Below are 11,596 nucleotides of genomic sequence, written 5' to 3' on the forward strand. Positions count from 1 at the left end.
CAGTAGGAGCGGGTCGAATCGAGAGAAGTGAATTTCAAAACTCGAGAGCGCTCGTGACTTTGATCAGTAGCTTCCTCTCTCTCTCTCTCTCTCCTTGGCCTATGACTTCGCTCCTTTCGACGACTTTGCGCGATAGAGGAACGCGTAATAGTTCGGCGGCGCCAACGACTTGAGACATGTAGAACTTCCCTTTGTTCCATTGTTCTCCAATTCACTGCTCCGCCTCCTTCTCGGTCGTAATGGCTTCTGTCTTTTCCACTACGCACATCGTCCACGATGACTACAACTCCTCCATCACCACCCTCACCACAATATTCAAGGACGGATGAACCAACTACTCCCCGCCAACCGACTCACCTGACTACTCCTCCGAGATCCGATTCGTTATCGAATAGGTCTCCACGACTAGGTCAAGCCTCGTTCGACCAATCAGTCGCCCAGGGAACCGGATCGCCCCGTTTGATGCAACCTCGCAAACTCTTTGCGGAAGAACAATCGCCTCTCTCGATGGGACGGAATCAGGGACCAGGAGAAAGGACTAGCGACGACGACGAAATCAGGCAAACGTCGATGAGCGGTCAAGTGGCGAGCTACGTCGAGGACAAGAAATCGGGACAGATCAAACGACCACCCGCCCTCACTTTCGCGAAGAGTGATCAAGCCATGCTTCCGAATCTCCGCTACTCGTCATCTTCCTCGACCCATTCCCTCGATAAACCTTCTTCTCCGACGCTGTCATCTTCTTCGTCAACGACAAGAACCGCCGAAGAAACGAAAAAAGAGCAGCCTGTGCTCAAACCTTCCCTGTCGATCCTCTTCTCCCTCACGACCCGTTCGACCTTCCTCACCCTCGTCTTACCTGCCCTCGCGCTATCGATCGGAGGAGGACTCATCCCTCCTTACATGACCCAAGTTCTCGGAGACACTTTCCAACATTTCACCGATTACTCGATAGCGACGGCGAACCCCGAACTCGATCGATCCCTACTCTCTGCCGCTCGGTCTACCTTGCTAAACAAGGTCAGGCTCGAATCCATCAAGTTCGCAGCTCTCGGAGCAGGTATCCTGCTGATTACATCGGCGAATCAAGCTCTATGGGTCATTCACGGCGAGCGAGTTGCTCGTACTCTACGAGGCAAGGTCTATCGAGGATTGCACGGAAAGGGTCTCGACTGGTAGGACAAAGGGATGGGAGGACAAAAGGGAGAAGGAGAGAGCGAGTCCTCGGGAGATTCAGCAGCTGGTTTGATGGGAAGATTCACCAAGTCAGTCTCATCCCTTTCTTCTACACCCCTCGCCTCGGTACCATCTCGTACTAATTCGCGACGGACGATAGGGACACGGATGACGTTCGAATCGCTACTTCGCAAACTCTCGGAATGTTCGTTCAATACTGCGGCTCATTTATCTTCTGCCTCGCCCTCTCCTTCTACCGCGACTACCGTCTCACCTTCGTCATTCTCGCCGCAATTCCGATTCTCACCATATTCGTCGGCATCACGGAAAGGTTCGCACAACCGCTCGCGAATCGAGATCGAGAAGCGGTCACGAGATGTTCTTCCCGAGTCGACCGTATCATTGGAGCTCTTCCGACGGTCAAGGCTTTCAACGCTGAAGATCAAGAGAATGCCGGATTCAAACTCATCACGAAACAAGCTTTCCTCGCCTACACGAAACTTCACTTCGTCTGGGGTTTCCGGAGCGGAATCACTCAGTTCATGATCATGACCATGTTCATTCAAGGTTTTTGGTTCGGAGCGTACCTCGTTCAATCGGGCAAGGCTACGGTATCGACGGTCAACACCTGTTTCTGGTCTTGTCTCTCGGCGAGTACGTACCTCCAAACCTGCATTCCCTTCCTCGTCTCTATCGAGAAGGGTAAAATCGCCATGGCAGGTCTCCTCGGTCTCATTCATTCCGATCCGGCACCAGTCGCGACCCTCGTCAAGTCGCCGTCAATGTCTCGATCGCACGAGCCCAAAAATCAGAAGAAGAAGAGTCAACGAATCGGTTCCCTTTCGAGCGCGGACATCTCTCTCCCTTCTCCGACAGTCATCACTTTTGATCAACAATCAGGACCCCTCTCTCCTCATCCGTTCACTCTCAGCTCTCCTACCACGCCTCACACTCCAGTCTTCATTCCCCTCGCCTCGGCCTCGCACGATCCGAAACGTCGCAAAAAGCTCGCAGCTCCACGAGCTCTCCGCAAACTTCGGCCTTCAACTTTCTCCGGCGAACTCAGCCTGCGCAACGTCACGTTTCATTACCCTACTCGACCCTCCCCCGCTCCTCCCGCCCTTCGCAACGTTTCCCTCTACTTCGCGGCACGCGAAACTACCTACGTCGTCGGGATCTCTGGTTCGGGGAAGAGTACCGTTGGAAACTTGTTACTAGGGTTGTATAAAGCAGAGACGGGACAAATCGAGGTCGACGAACAAGGATTGGATTGGATCGATGAAGAATGGTTGAGGAGTCACGTCGCATGCGTTTCTCAAGGTGCTTCAGTTCTCTTCGAGGGGACGGTACACGATAACGTGGCGATCGGAGTAGTCGGACAACTACGGCACGATGGAACGAAGCGAAAGATGGAGGACGTCTCGAGGGAGGAAGTCGTCGCAGCGTGTCGAGGAGCTTTGATCCACGACTTCATTCGAGACCTACCAGACGGATATGACACGGTCATCAGCGGTGAGAAAGGCGCGAGTCTCTCGGGAGGACAACGACAAAGATTGGCGATTGCGAGGGCTTGGATTCGAGATCCGACTGTTCTCGTTCTCGGTGAGTTTTCGAGCTGTCTCTGTTCTCCTGTCTTTGCTTCTTGCCTGACTCTTCTTTGCATGCGTCGATTAGACGAAGCGACTTCTGCACTCGACGCGACGTCGAGATTGCTTGTCAACGAAGCGGTCAAACGATGGAGGACGAACAGGACGACAATCATCATCACTCACGATCTCGCGCCCATCGGTCAAGATGATTTCGTCTACGTAATGGCCGACGCAGAGGTCGTCCAACAAGGGTACCGAGCAGAACTTGAACAGGATCCCGAGGGTCGCTTCGCTCAACTCGCTTGTTCTCAGAACGTTCAATCTGCACGTTCGAACGAGAAGGAGGAGGAGGAGGAGGCGAGGGGCCTCGAACGGGAGGAAGAAATTCTCGACTCTGACGACGAAAGCGGTCTCGCTTACCCTTCTGTCCACTCGACTCCTCGGATCCAAGTGAGCGACGCCGACTTCGAATCTCCTTCAAAACCCAGTCTCGCCGGTTTCTTCTTCCCACCTTCTCCCGACGCCTCGACTCGGGCTAGTCGAGAACTTCGAGCCGTCAGGCGGGTATCAGCGAACTTCGCGGAACGCCTCGAACGACAGCAAACCGGATCTCGGTCTTCAAATCAGTTATCTCGGCCCGCTACTCCTCTTTCCAACCCTTCTTCCGAACTCCTTCCTCCTTTCGCTCTCTCGAATTCTCCGGATTCAAAAAGGTCGAGCAAACGAGATTCAGGAATGTCGTTCGCCGCTCTCGAATTGGCCGGGAACCAAGCGACCGCGAATCGTCGACCGCTCGGACAACGACTCAAGCACGAAGCCCTTCCAGTTGGTACGGAGGCGCGAGAAGGACTCAAAGGCAGTGTCGCGATCGACGTCCCCGTCAACCCCGCGGCTTCGAAACCGAAACATTCGCTCGGTTACCTCGTCCGTCGATACTGGCCGACGATACCGAACAAGTTGCTGTTCTTCACGGGAATATTCCTCTCGATGGTCGTCGGATGTTGCACTCCAGTCTTCTCGTATCTCCTCTCCCAAGTCATGTCGCATCTCGGTCAACCCGGTTCAACTTCTCTCGTCACTCAATCATCCATTTTCATTCTCGTCGTTGCGGCCGTCGACGGAACCAGTACGTTCCTCAAGTTCTACTTTCTCGAACGGTGCGCCGAAGGATGGATCACTTCTCTCCGTCGACGAGCTCTCGCCTTGGTTCTCAAGCAGGACAAATCGTTCTTCGACAAACCCGAGAACACGACTTCTTCCCTCACTCATACGATCGTCAAGGATTCGGACGATACCCGGATCTTCGTTGGAACCGTCGTTGGCCAGCTCGCCGTCCTCTTCTCGATGCTTACGATGGCGATGACCTGGGCTTTCGTGGCGGGTTGGGAACTCACCCTCGTCGGGCTGGGATTGGGACCCGTCTTCGTCATCGCTACTCGTCTACAAGCATCGATTCTCAACAAATTCGAAATGTCGAACAAGCTCAAACGCGAGAATGTCTCGAAGAAATTCCACCAAGTAAGCTCAAACAAAATTGATCGCACAATGTCCTCGTTTCTGACCCTGGGCTGTTTCGCTGTGCTGTTGCAGACATTCTCGAACATTCGTCCGATTAGGGCAATGTCGATTCAACCCGTCTTCGAGCGAGCTTTCCTCGAAACGACCGAAGAAGCCTATCGCGGTGGAGTCAAAGCTGCTCCCTTTGCCGGGCTCGGGTTTGCAACGGGATTCGCTCTCATCTACTGCGTACAAGGTGAGACCTGCTACCTCTACTGCCGTCTCTACCGCACAAAGGCTGACTCAATCTACCGTGACTTTACCGCAGGGCTGATGTTGTACGTCGGAGCTCTCTTGATCGCCAAGGGCCGCTACGACTTTGCAAAGATGCTCCGAGTCTTCTCTTTGATCCTCTTCGCGGTGACTTTTGCTGGACAATTGATGGGCTACCGTACGTGTTGTTGTTCTTCTCTCTTCTCCTCTCGTGCCTTCTACTTCCGTTTAGCATTTCGCTGATTATCTCTCGCTGTGTTCTCAGTGCCGAGTATGGCAAAGTCCATCGCGGCTTCGATCGATCTCTTGCGACTTCTCGACCTCTCCGAAGAATCTTCCGAATCGCAAGGCCGCATGACTTTCCCGATTCGCGGTGACATCTCTTTCAGAGACGTCAAATTCGCCTACCCTTCCCGCCCCGACGCTCCGGTTCTCAAGGGTCTCTCGTTCAGCGTCAAGGCTGGAGAATGCGTTGGAATCGTTGGGTTAGTCGGGTTTCCTTCCTTCTTTCGAAGTACTAAGAGTTTGACATCTGCTGACTTTTTCCACTTGCTCTCAGCGCATCTGGTTCGGGCAAGTCGACGATCGCCGCGCTGCTTCAGCGTCTCTACGAACCATCCTCGGGAACCGTCTCGCTCGACAACCGACCCCTCTCTCGGATCGACGTCAAATACCTCCGAAATCATCTAGCCGTAGTCTCTCAACATCCAGCTTTGTTCGACGTTAGCGTATCTTCAAACATTTCCTACGGAACTCCTCCCGACTCGATCGACCAATCGAGGATCGAAGCCGCCGCGAAACAAGCTCACATTCACGACTTCATCCTTTCTCAACTGCCGCAAGGATATCAAACCTTGCTCGGGGACAACGCTTCTCTCGTCTCAGGAGGTCAAGCTCAACGATTACAAATAGCACGCGCGCTCGTCCAACCTCGCGAGCTGTTGATCCTGGACGAATGCACGAGTGCTCTCGACCCTCAAAATCAAAAACTCGTCATGAATACGATCATGGACGTCAAGAAGGAGAAGACTACTTTGATCGTCACTCACAAGTTGGCGGTTATGGAGATGTGCGATTATCTTATCGTCGTCGACAACGGCAGAGTCGCGGAAATGTACGTCTCCTCTTCCTTTCTTTGCCGACGGTTCTCGACACTGACATTCTTCAACGTTTCGATGCTGCAGTGGATCTGTCAAAGAGTTGAGGTCGAAGCCACATGGTTTGTTTGCGCAATTAGCCAGCGGAGGCGAGTGGGAGCACGCTTAGTTCGCACCTTGTGAAAATTTGTCGTAATATATGTCGCATCACCTTGTCAACCGCCCGAGCATCTGAAAGGCTCATTCAAGGTCAGAGGAGAGAACGAACTGCTGGCGACGAGTTGCTGAGAAAGTCCATCGTTTACGGTGAGACGCATCGAGTGATCTCGGATTCGTCTCTATGGACCTGGCATTCTTCATGACCGCCTACTTGCGACTTGTAACTAGCGAGACAGTCCTCAGAAAACTGAGTAAGAGAGGGAAAAAATTTTGAGACCCGTGCACATGGGCTTTGCAGATCTTCGCTAACTACCGCTACTTCTGCCACCTTGTCATTCGACAGCATTCACCTTGACCGCTGTCCGGAACGCAGGCGGTCGTGGGAACGGGAGGAGAGCGAGGCAAAAAGCGGGCTTTCGATCACAAAAAGGAGCTTCGTCGATTTCTGGAAGAAACTGGACGGTGCTGACTCTGCGGCGATTCGAACGCCGGTTTCCGCAGCCACAATGCGGTGCCCTAACCAACTAGACTACAGAATCGTCGAGTAGTTGCGCGATCATTTTTTTGTATCCAATAGATGTTCGACTTTCCTGAATCGATGTTCGTGCGAATGCTCATTCCCGCTCGCCCTTCTCACCTACTGCACGGCCTGACTTGCGTGCAAGTGAAAGAGCTTGTCAGAACTTGCAAGAGCACCTCAGGAAGTGAGAAACTTGTTTCGGCTCTGCAAGCAAAACTTGACTTTGCGGCTTCGAGTCACTCTCGCCTCCTGGAGTACCGGGTTTGTATGTGAGCGCGTTGAGGCAGAGACAAGAGGGTAAGCTGATGCCAGACACAGGGGAGGCGAGAACTGGGGGACGTGAGTGTTTGAGCTCAATGCTACTTTCCCTGACTTTCAAACCCCCTCGCTCACCCCAAACCTTGCTTTGCACCAGTACTGGCAAGGTCAGAGGAGATAGGTTGATGGGTGGAACAGTAGCCTGAGAGGAAGAGGCAGAGGAGGACAGGAGGCAATAAGGGGACAAAACATGTCAATCCTTGTCGCAAAGTGTCGCTCTCGGAACATTAATCAACTGTTGGGGTCAAGAGCTGTGGAGGACGGGAGCACAATACAGGCCAGAGTCTCCGGAAGTTGGAGTTAGGGTAATTGAAGCGGCAGAAGCAGTTGAGATGCGAAAGAGGACTGAACACTCTGCACTTACATATACACCCACATCTGGCGCTTGCCTGGCTCATACTGAGATATACCTTAGCAACATAGAATGTCAGAGCGCGCACAGGAGGTCAACAGTCAACAGCCAAAGGGTTCAAGTTCACTGAAACCTGTAAAACTTACAGCGGTTGTTCGCAGCGTTTTCTGGAGAGGAGAGACTGTCCTGGTCTCCTGAAACAGAAGAGTGTTGAGCTGAACTGACTGCATGACTCTTGGGTGTATAGGGCCAAAGCAGCAGCAGTGAAGAGCCTCAGAGTAGTCTGCAACAGTAAAAGAGGCCGAAATGACGAGACACTGAGCAGCAGGTTTTGCAGAGCAAAGATGGGCAGCAGGGCACCTGTGAGAGGAACAGAGGCAACAGACATGGTGGAGAGAGAAGGAACTTGCGAGAAACTTCGAGATGGAAAAGGTTCCATAGAACAGGATGGAAAGATTCGAAAGTTTCCTCCCCTCTGTTCTCTCTCTCTCTCTCTTTCCCTCCCAATTTTCAGACTCACTCTCAAAAGTAGTCGAACGCACAACTCAACCTCTCACAACCCACTACCCACCTACTAGAACAAGAAACAATGTCTGCTGGAAAAGCTGTCGGGTGAGTGATTTCAACTCATCTCATCCTGTCATCGCTGTCATCACTCGGTTATCCCTCTTTGCGGGTACGCAGTAACTAAGAAAAGGGGTTGATCCGGCAAATTCCCATTTTGAACAAGGTCTGAAAAGCAATAAGTGCTTGCTTTGTCCCAGCGTCCAGAGGAGGCTTACTGACTCGCACTCACCATACTCTCCAACACACTGGTTGATAGTACCTCAGAATTGCTCTGAAGAAGAGTTGTATATCTTCCTCGAAGCGGAAATAAGCATGGACCGTCTTTTCCCGTGTTCTCTGCCTTTGGCTCATATTGTCTCCACTGTGTTGCACTGTGAATGATCAGCTCTCTGAAAAGGGATGCCATCAGGTACAGGTATTGACTCAGGTCATGAAGAGGACAGAGCCAGAGACAGAATTTCTTGGTAAAACCTCAGGTGAGAGTTTGCACCCGAGGGACTCAAGACTAGGAGGAGACACAAGTGAGGAGAGGGGGATTGTGTGTGCGAGAGAGTGGAGAGCCAAAAACGAGAGAAATTGAACCCGATAAAGAGGAAAGCAAGCATAAAAAATGACACAAGTACAAATGAGACAAAAATAACGGACGGAGGGACGGTCATCAAATTCTGAACTAACAGCCGAGAGAGAGAGGGAGATCTGTGGAAGAATCTCACCTAAGAATTTGCAGCGGAATGCAACAGTGAACAACAGTGTGGGAACTTGACGAGGGGATGAAGGAGGAGAATGACAGAGAGATCTGTGTGAACCATGCAAGTGTGGGAAGGGAAGGAGAAGGGGAAGAGAATGGAAGGGGGAGGCATATGACGAGAGGAGGGGCCCAAGTGTTACGAAATCTGGATTGTGGTCTGTTCTCGTTCCTGAATCTATTTTCCTCGCACCCTTTTGCTTCTACCCTCTTTTCTCGCTCCCTCTTTTCTATCACCCTCTCCTCGTGTTGACTCAGCACAAGCACCCCGCTTCCCTATTCTCTAGAACCCCAGTTTTACCTATAAAAGCCGCTCTCTTTCTTGTTCTCTATTTCTTTCTTCTTTGTCAGAACAACTTCTGTTAATTCTAACGTTTGCTCCTACTTCATCACTTCGTCCTCGTTCTACCACCGAACGATCGCTTCGACCAAGTCTCTTCCTCCCCTCCTACGGCAATTCGTAACACCATGATGAATTGAAAACATTTGGGACGATGGGCTCCAAGCCTGAGAAGGGGAGATGGACGGAGACGGAGTCCGAGAAGATCAAGATGATGAGCAGAGGAGGGGAAATGAACTTGCGGATGTGGGAAGAGAGGTGAAGGAAGAGGAGCTTGGAAAAGGAGTTTATCACAAGGACTAGGGATGACGGAAGGACGAACATAAATGAGTGAGGGAAGAGTGGAGGGAGCATTCAAGGAGAGGAGAAGCATACAAGGACTTTCACAGGGAAGTGAACGGGGAACAGGAAACGAGAGGGGGCAACAGGAGGTCAGAACTCACGTTGACACAAAGACTGTCCTTCTGCTGATCAGGAACTCTCCCCGCGACCCACTAAGTGACATCCAAACCTTTCCCCAGCCTTGTCTGCTTCTTGATACAGGTTTTGAACTCCCTCAAAATTCTTCACATCCACTTCACTCAATTAAACCTCCAATTTATGTTAACAGATTCAAAGCCTCTGAGAGAGGGACAATGAGGGAGAGCAAGATCTAGCAGAATTGTGCAATAAGCACAGGATGAGAAACAAAGTGGTGAAAATGAGGAAGGAGGCGGAGGGCAAAGGCACTCACACAGCAAGATCGTTGACAGAGAGCAGACGGGAGCTTGTAGACACCAGATAGGATGGAGCATCAGGGATGCAGCTGGCTGCGCACCGGGAGGTGGATAGAAAGAAAGAAGGCACGGAATTTTAGAGCTCATTGAGCAAGTAGTTGCGTAAAAATATTTGGCAGCTTGTATTGAATTCAGGACTCTGTTCTCCAGTGTGAAGCGCTAGTAAGCATTACAGAGTACTAGAAGAAAGTAACAAGAAGTAACAGACCTGTTCTCCAGTGTGAAGCGCTGGAGAAAGGGAAAAGAAGTTGAGAAAATACCGGAGGTATTTAGATACAAAAGAGAAATGTAGAAAGTAATAACCAAAGTATCAAAAGGGGAATTAACCCGTGAGAGCGTCTGCTGCAACACCCCTCCTCGCTCGAAAAGGTCTAACGCCGAGTGACAAACGATGAGTCGAGAAGGAAGGAGCGGGAAGAGACTTTGTCATGATGTCGGCGACCATTTGGGAGGTAGGAATGTACGTAACATTGATGAATCCTTGTTGAACTTGTTCCTGAACGAAGTGTTCATTGAGACAGAGATGTCGAGTTCGGTAATGGAACTGAGGGTCGCGGGAGAGTGCGTTCGCGCCCTGGTTGTCGCCGAAGAGAGTTGTCGGATGAGGGAGAGGGTATCCGAGTTCGCTGAGGAGTTGGGAGAGGAAGACTGCTTCTTTAGAAGCGTGGGAGAGACCAATGTACTCAGCTTCAGAGGAAGATCCAGTGACTCGAGGTTGAAGTTTGGACGACCAGGCGACGGCTCCGTTCGCAAGGATGAAGGTGTATCCCATAGTTGATCGAGAAGTCGTAGGGCATGCACCCCAGTCCGAGTCGCTGTAGGCTTTGAATCCGGTAAGAGGAGAGTTGTCCGGGTTGAATTCGAGTCCATAGTCGAGAGTTCCTTTGAGGTAACGAAGAACGTGGACGACGGCGGCCCAGTGAAGAGGACCGGGGTTTGCTGAGTGACAACCGAGAACTCCAACGGCGTGAGCAATGTCGGGACGAGTACCGAGCATGGCGTACATGAGGGAACCGACTGCTTGAAGGTATCGTCGTTTTTTGTCGGGAGAAGGGATGTGATCGGCGGGAGCAGGAGGGGACAAGTTGGAGACGCTCTCACAGGTTAATTCCCCTTTTGATACTTTGGTTATTACTTTCTACATTTCTCTTTTGTATCTAAATACCTCCGGTATTTTCTCAACTTCTTTTCCCTTTCTCCAGCGCTTCACACTGGAGAACAGGTCTGTTACTTCTTGTTACTTTCTTCTAGTACTCTGTAATGCTTATCAGCGCTTCACACTGGAGAACAGAGTCCTGAATTCAATAGGTTACACCACCAACTCCCTTGGGAGCCGAATCAGCCTGGAGTCAGATCTGGACCAGACCTGGCTCAGTTAAGGCCAGGCTGGCCAGGGTCTGGTTCCTGGAGCTGGCCTGGTCAAATCTGTCTGGCCGCATCAGCGGGAATCAGCCTGAGAGACCAGTCTGGCCAGACCTGGCCAAGAAGGAACCCCTCCTGCTCCCTCTGTATTGAGCTCAAAGTAGCCTGCACTCACCAGCTTACCACTTCTGCTGTCAAATTTGAGCAGGCGGCCACAGAGAAGGAGAAAAATGCCCCTCAAGCTGGGAGAGATTGTTTGCCGATGAGGGCTATTAAGCGAGTCCTGGAAGCCCGCAACGCTCCTAGGCGGCAGACATCAACGTCCTGGCTGTACTGATGGGTCAAAGTCTAGAGCTTACAGTAGAAATGGTAGAAGAAATGAGCTTGAAACTTTCTCTTTCTTTTTCTATGCATTGTGCATGGCTTCTCTGGCCCAGATTGACACTGTATGATCCCGCAGAGCTACAGGACTGACTGAGAGTACACCTGCCAGTGTGACTGTAGCCAGGCTCTCCCCAGGCTTGCCGCCAGGTCCTGGCCAGGCTGACCTCAAAACTGGCCAGGTCCAAGCCAGTCTGGCCGGTCAGGCTGGCAAAGCGGTGTCTACCAGGCTGATATGATCTGGCTTGTTCTCTCAGTCAGGCTGGCCAACTGCTGAAAGCGGCCAGGTCAGGCCAGGAAGACAGGGGTTCTGTGGTGTATTTTCTCAACTTCTTTTCCCTTTCTCCAGCGCTTCACACTGGAGAACAGGTCTGTTACTTCTTGTTACTTTCTTCTAGTACTCTGTAATGCTTACCAGCGCTTCACACTGGAGAACAGAGTCCT

The 11,596-nt window shown here is 51.6% G+C and overlaps 2 protein-coding genes across 2 annotated transcripts; one reads left to right on the forward strand and one right to left on the reverse strand.

Annotated features, from left to right (window-relative positions):
- Positions 1-276: 276 nt before the first annotated feature.
- On the forward strand, positions 277-5,801 carry JCM6883_007135 (ABC transporter ATP-binding protein; the record flags this gene model as incomplete). Its single annotated transcript, XM_076634857.1, has 9 exons — positions 277-1,098; positions 1,180-1,265; positions 1,337-2,778; positions 2,851-4,283; positions 4,356-4,518; positions 4,591-4,713; positions 4,801-5,020; positions 5,095-5,649; positions 5,720-5,801. The coding sequence occupies 9 exons, from the start codon at positions 277-279 to the stop codon at positions 5,799-5,801; spliced, it is 4,926 nt and encodes a 1,641-aa protein (XP_076485178.1).
- Positions 5,802-9,731: 3,930 nt separating this feature from the next.
- On the reverse strand, positions 9,732-10,415 carry JCM6883_007136 (Ty1/Copia family ribonuclease HI; the record flags this gene model as incomplete). Its single annotated transcript, XM_076634858.1, has 1 exon — positions 9,732-10,415. One exon carries the CDS (start codon positions 10,413-10,415, stop codon positions 9,732-9,734), a length of 684 nt encoding a protein of 227 aa, XP_076485179.1.
- Between the last annotated feature and the right edge of the window lie 1,181 nt (positions 10,416-11,596).

Source organism: Sporobolomyces salmoneus (assembly GCF_050403485.1).
Source record: "Sporobolomyces salmoneus JCM6883 DNA, S_salmoneus_JCM6883_v1_ctg73, whole genome shotgun sequence".
Classification (NCBI taxonomy): domain Eukaryota; kingdom Fungi; phylum Basidiomycota; class Microbotryomycetes; order Sporidiobolales; family Sporidiobolaceae; genus Sporobolomyces; species Sporobolomyces salmoneus.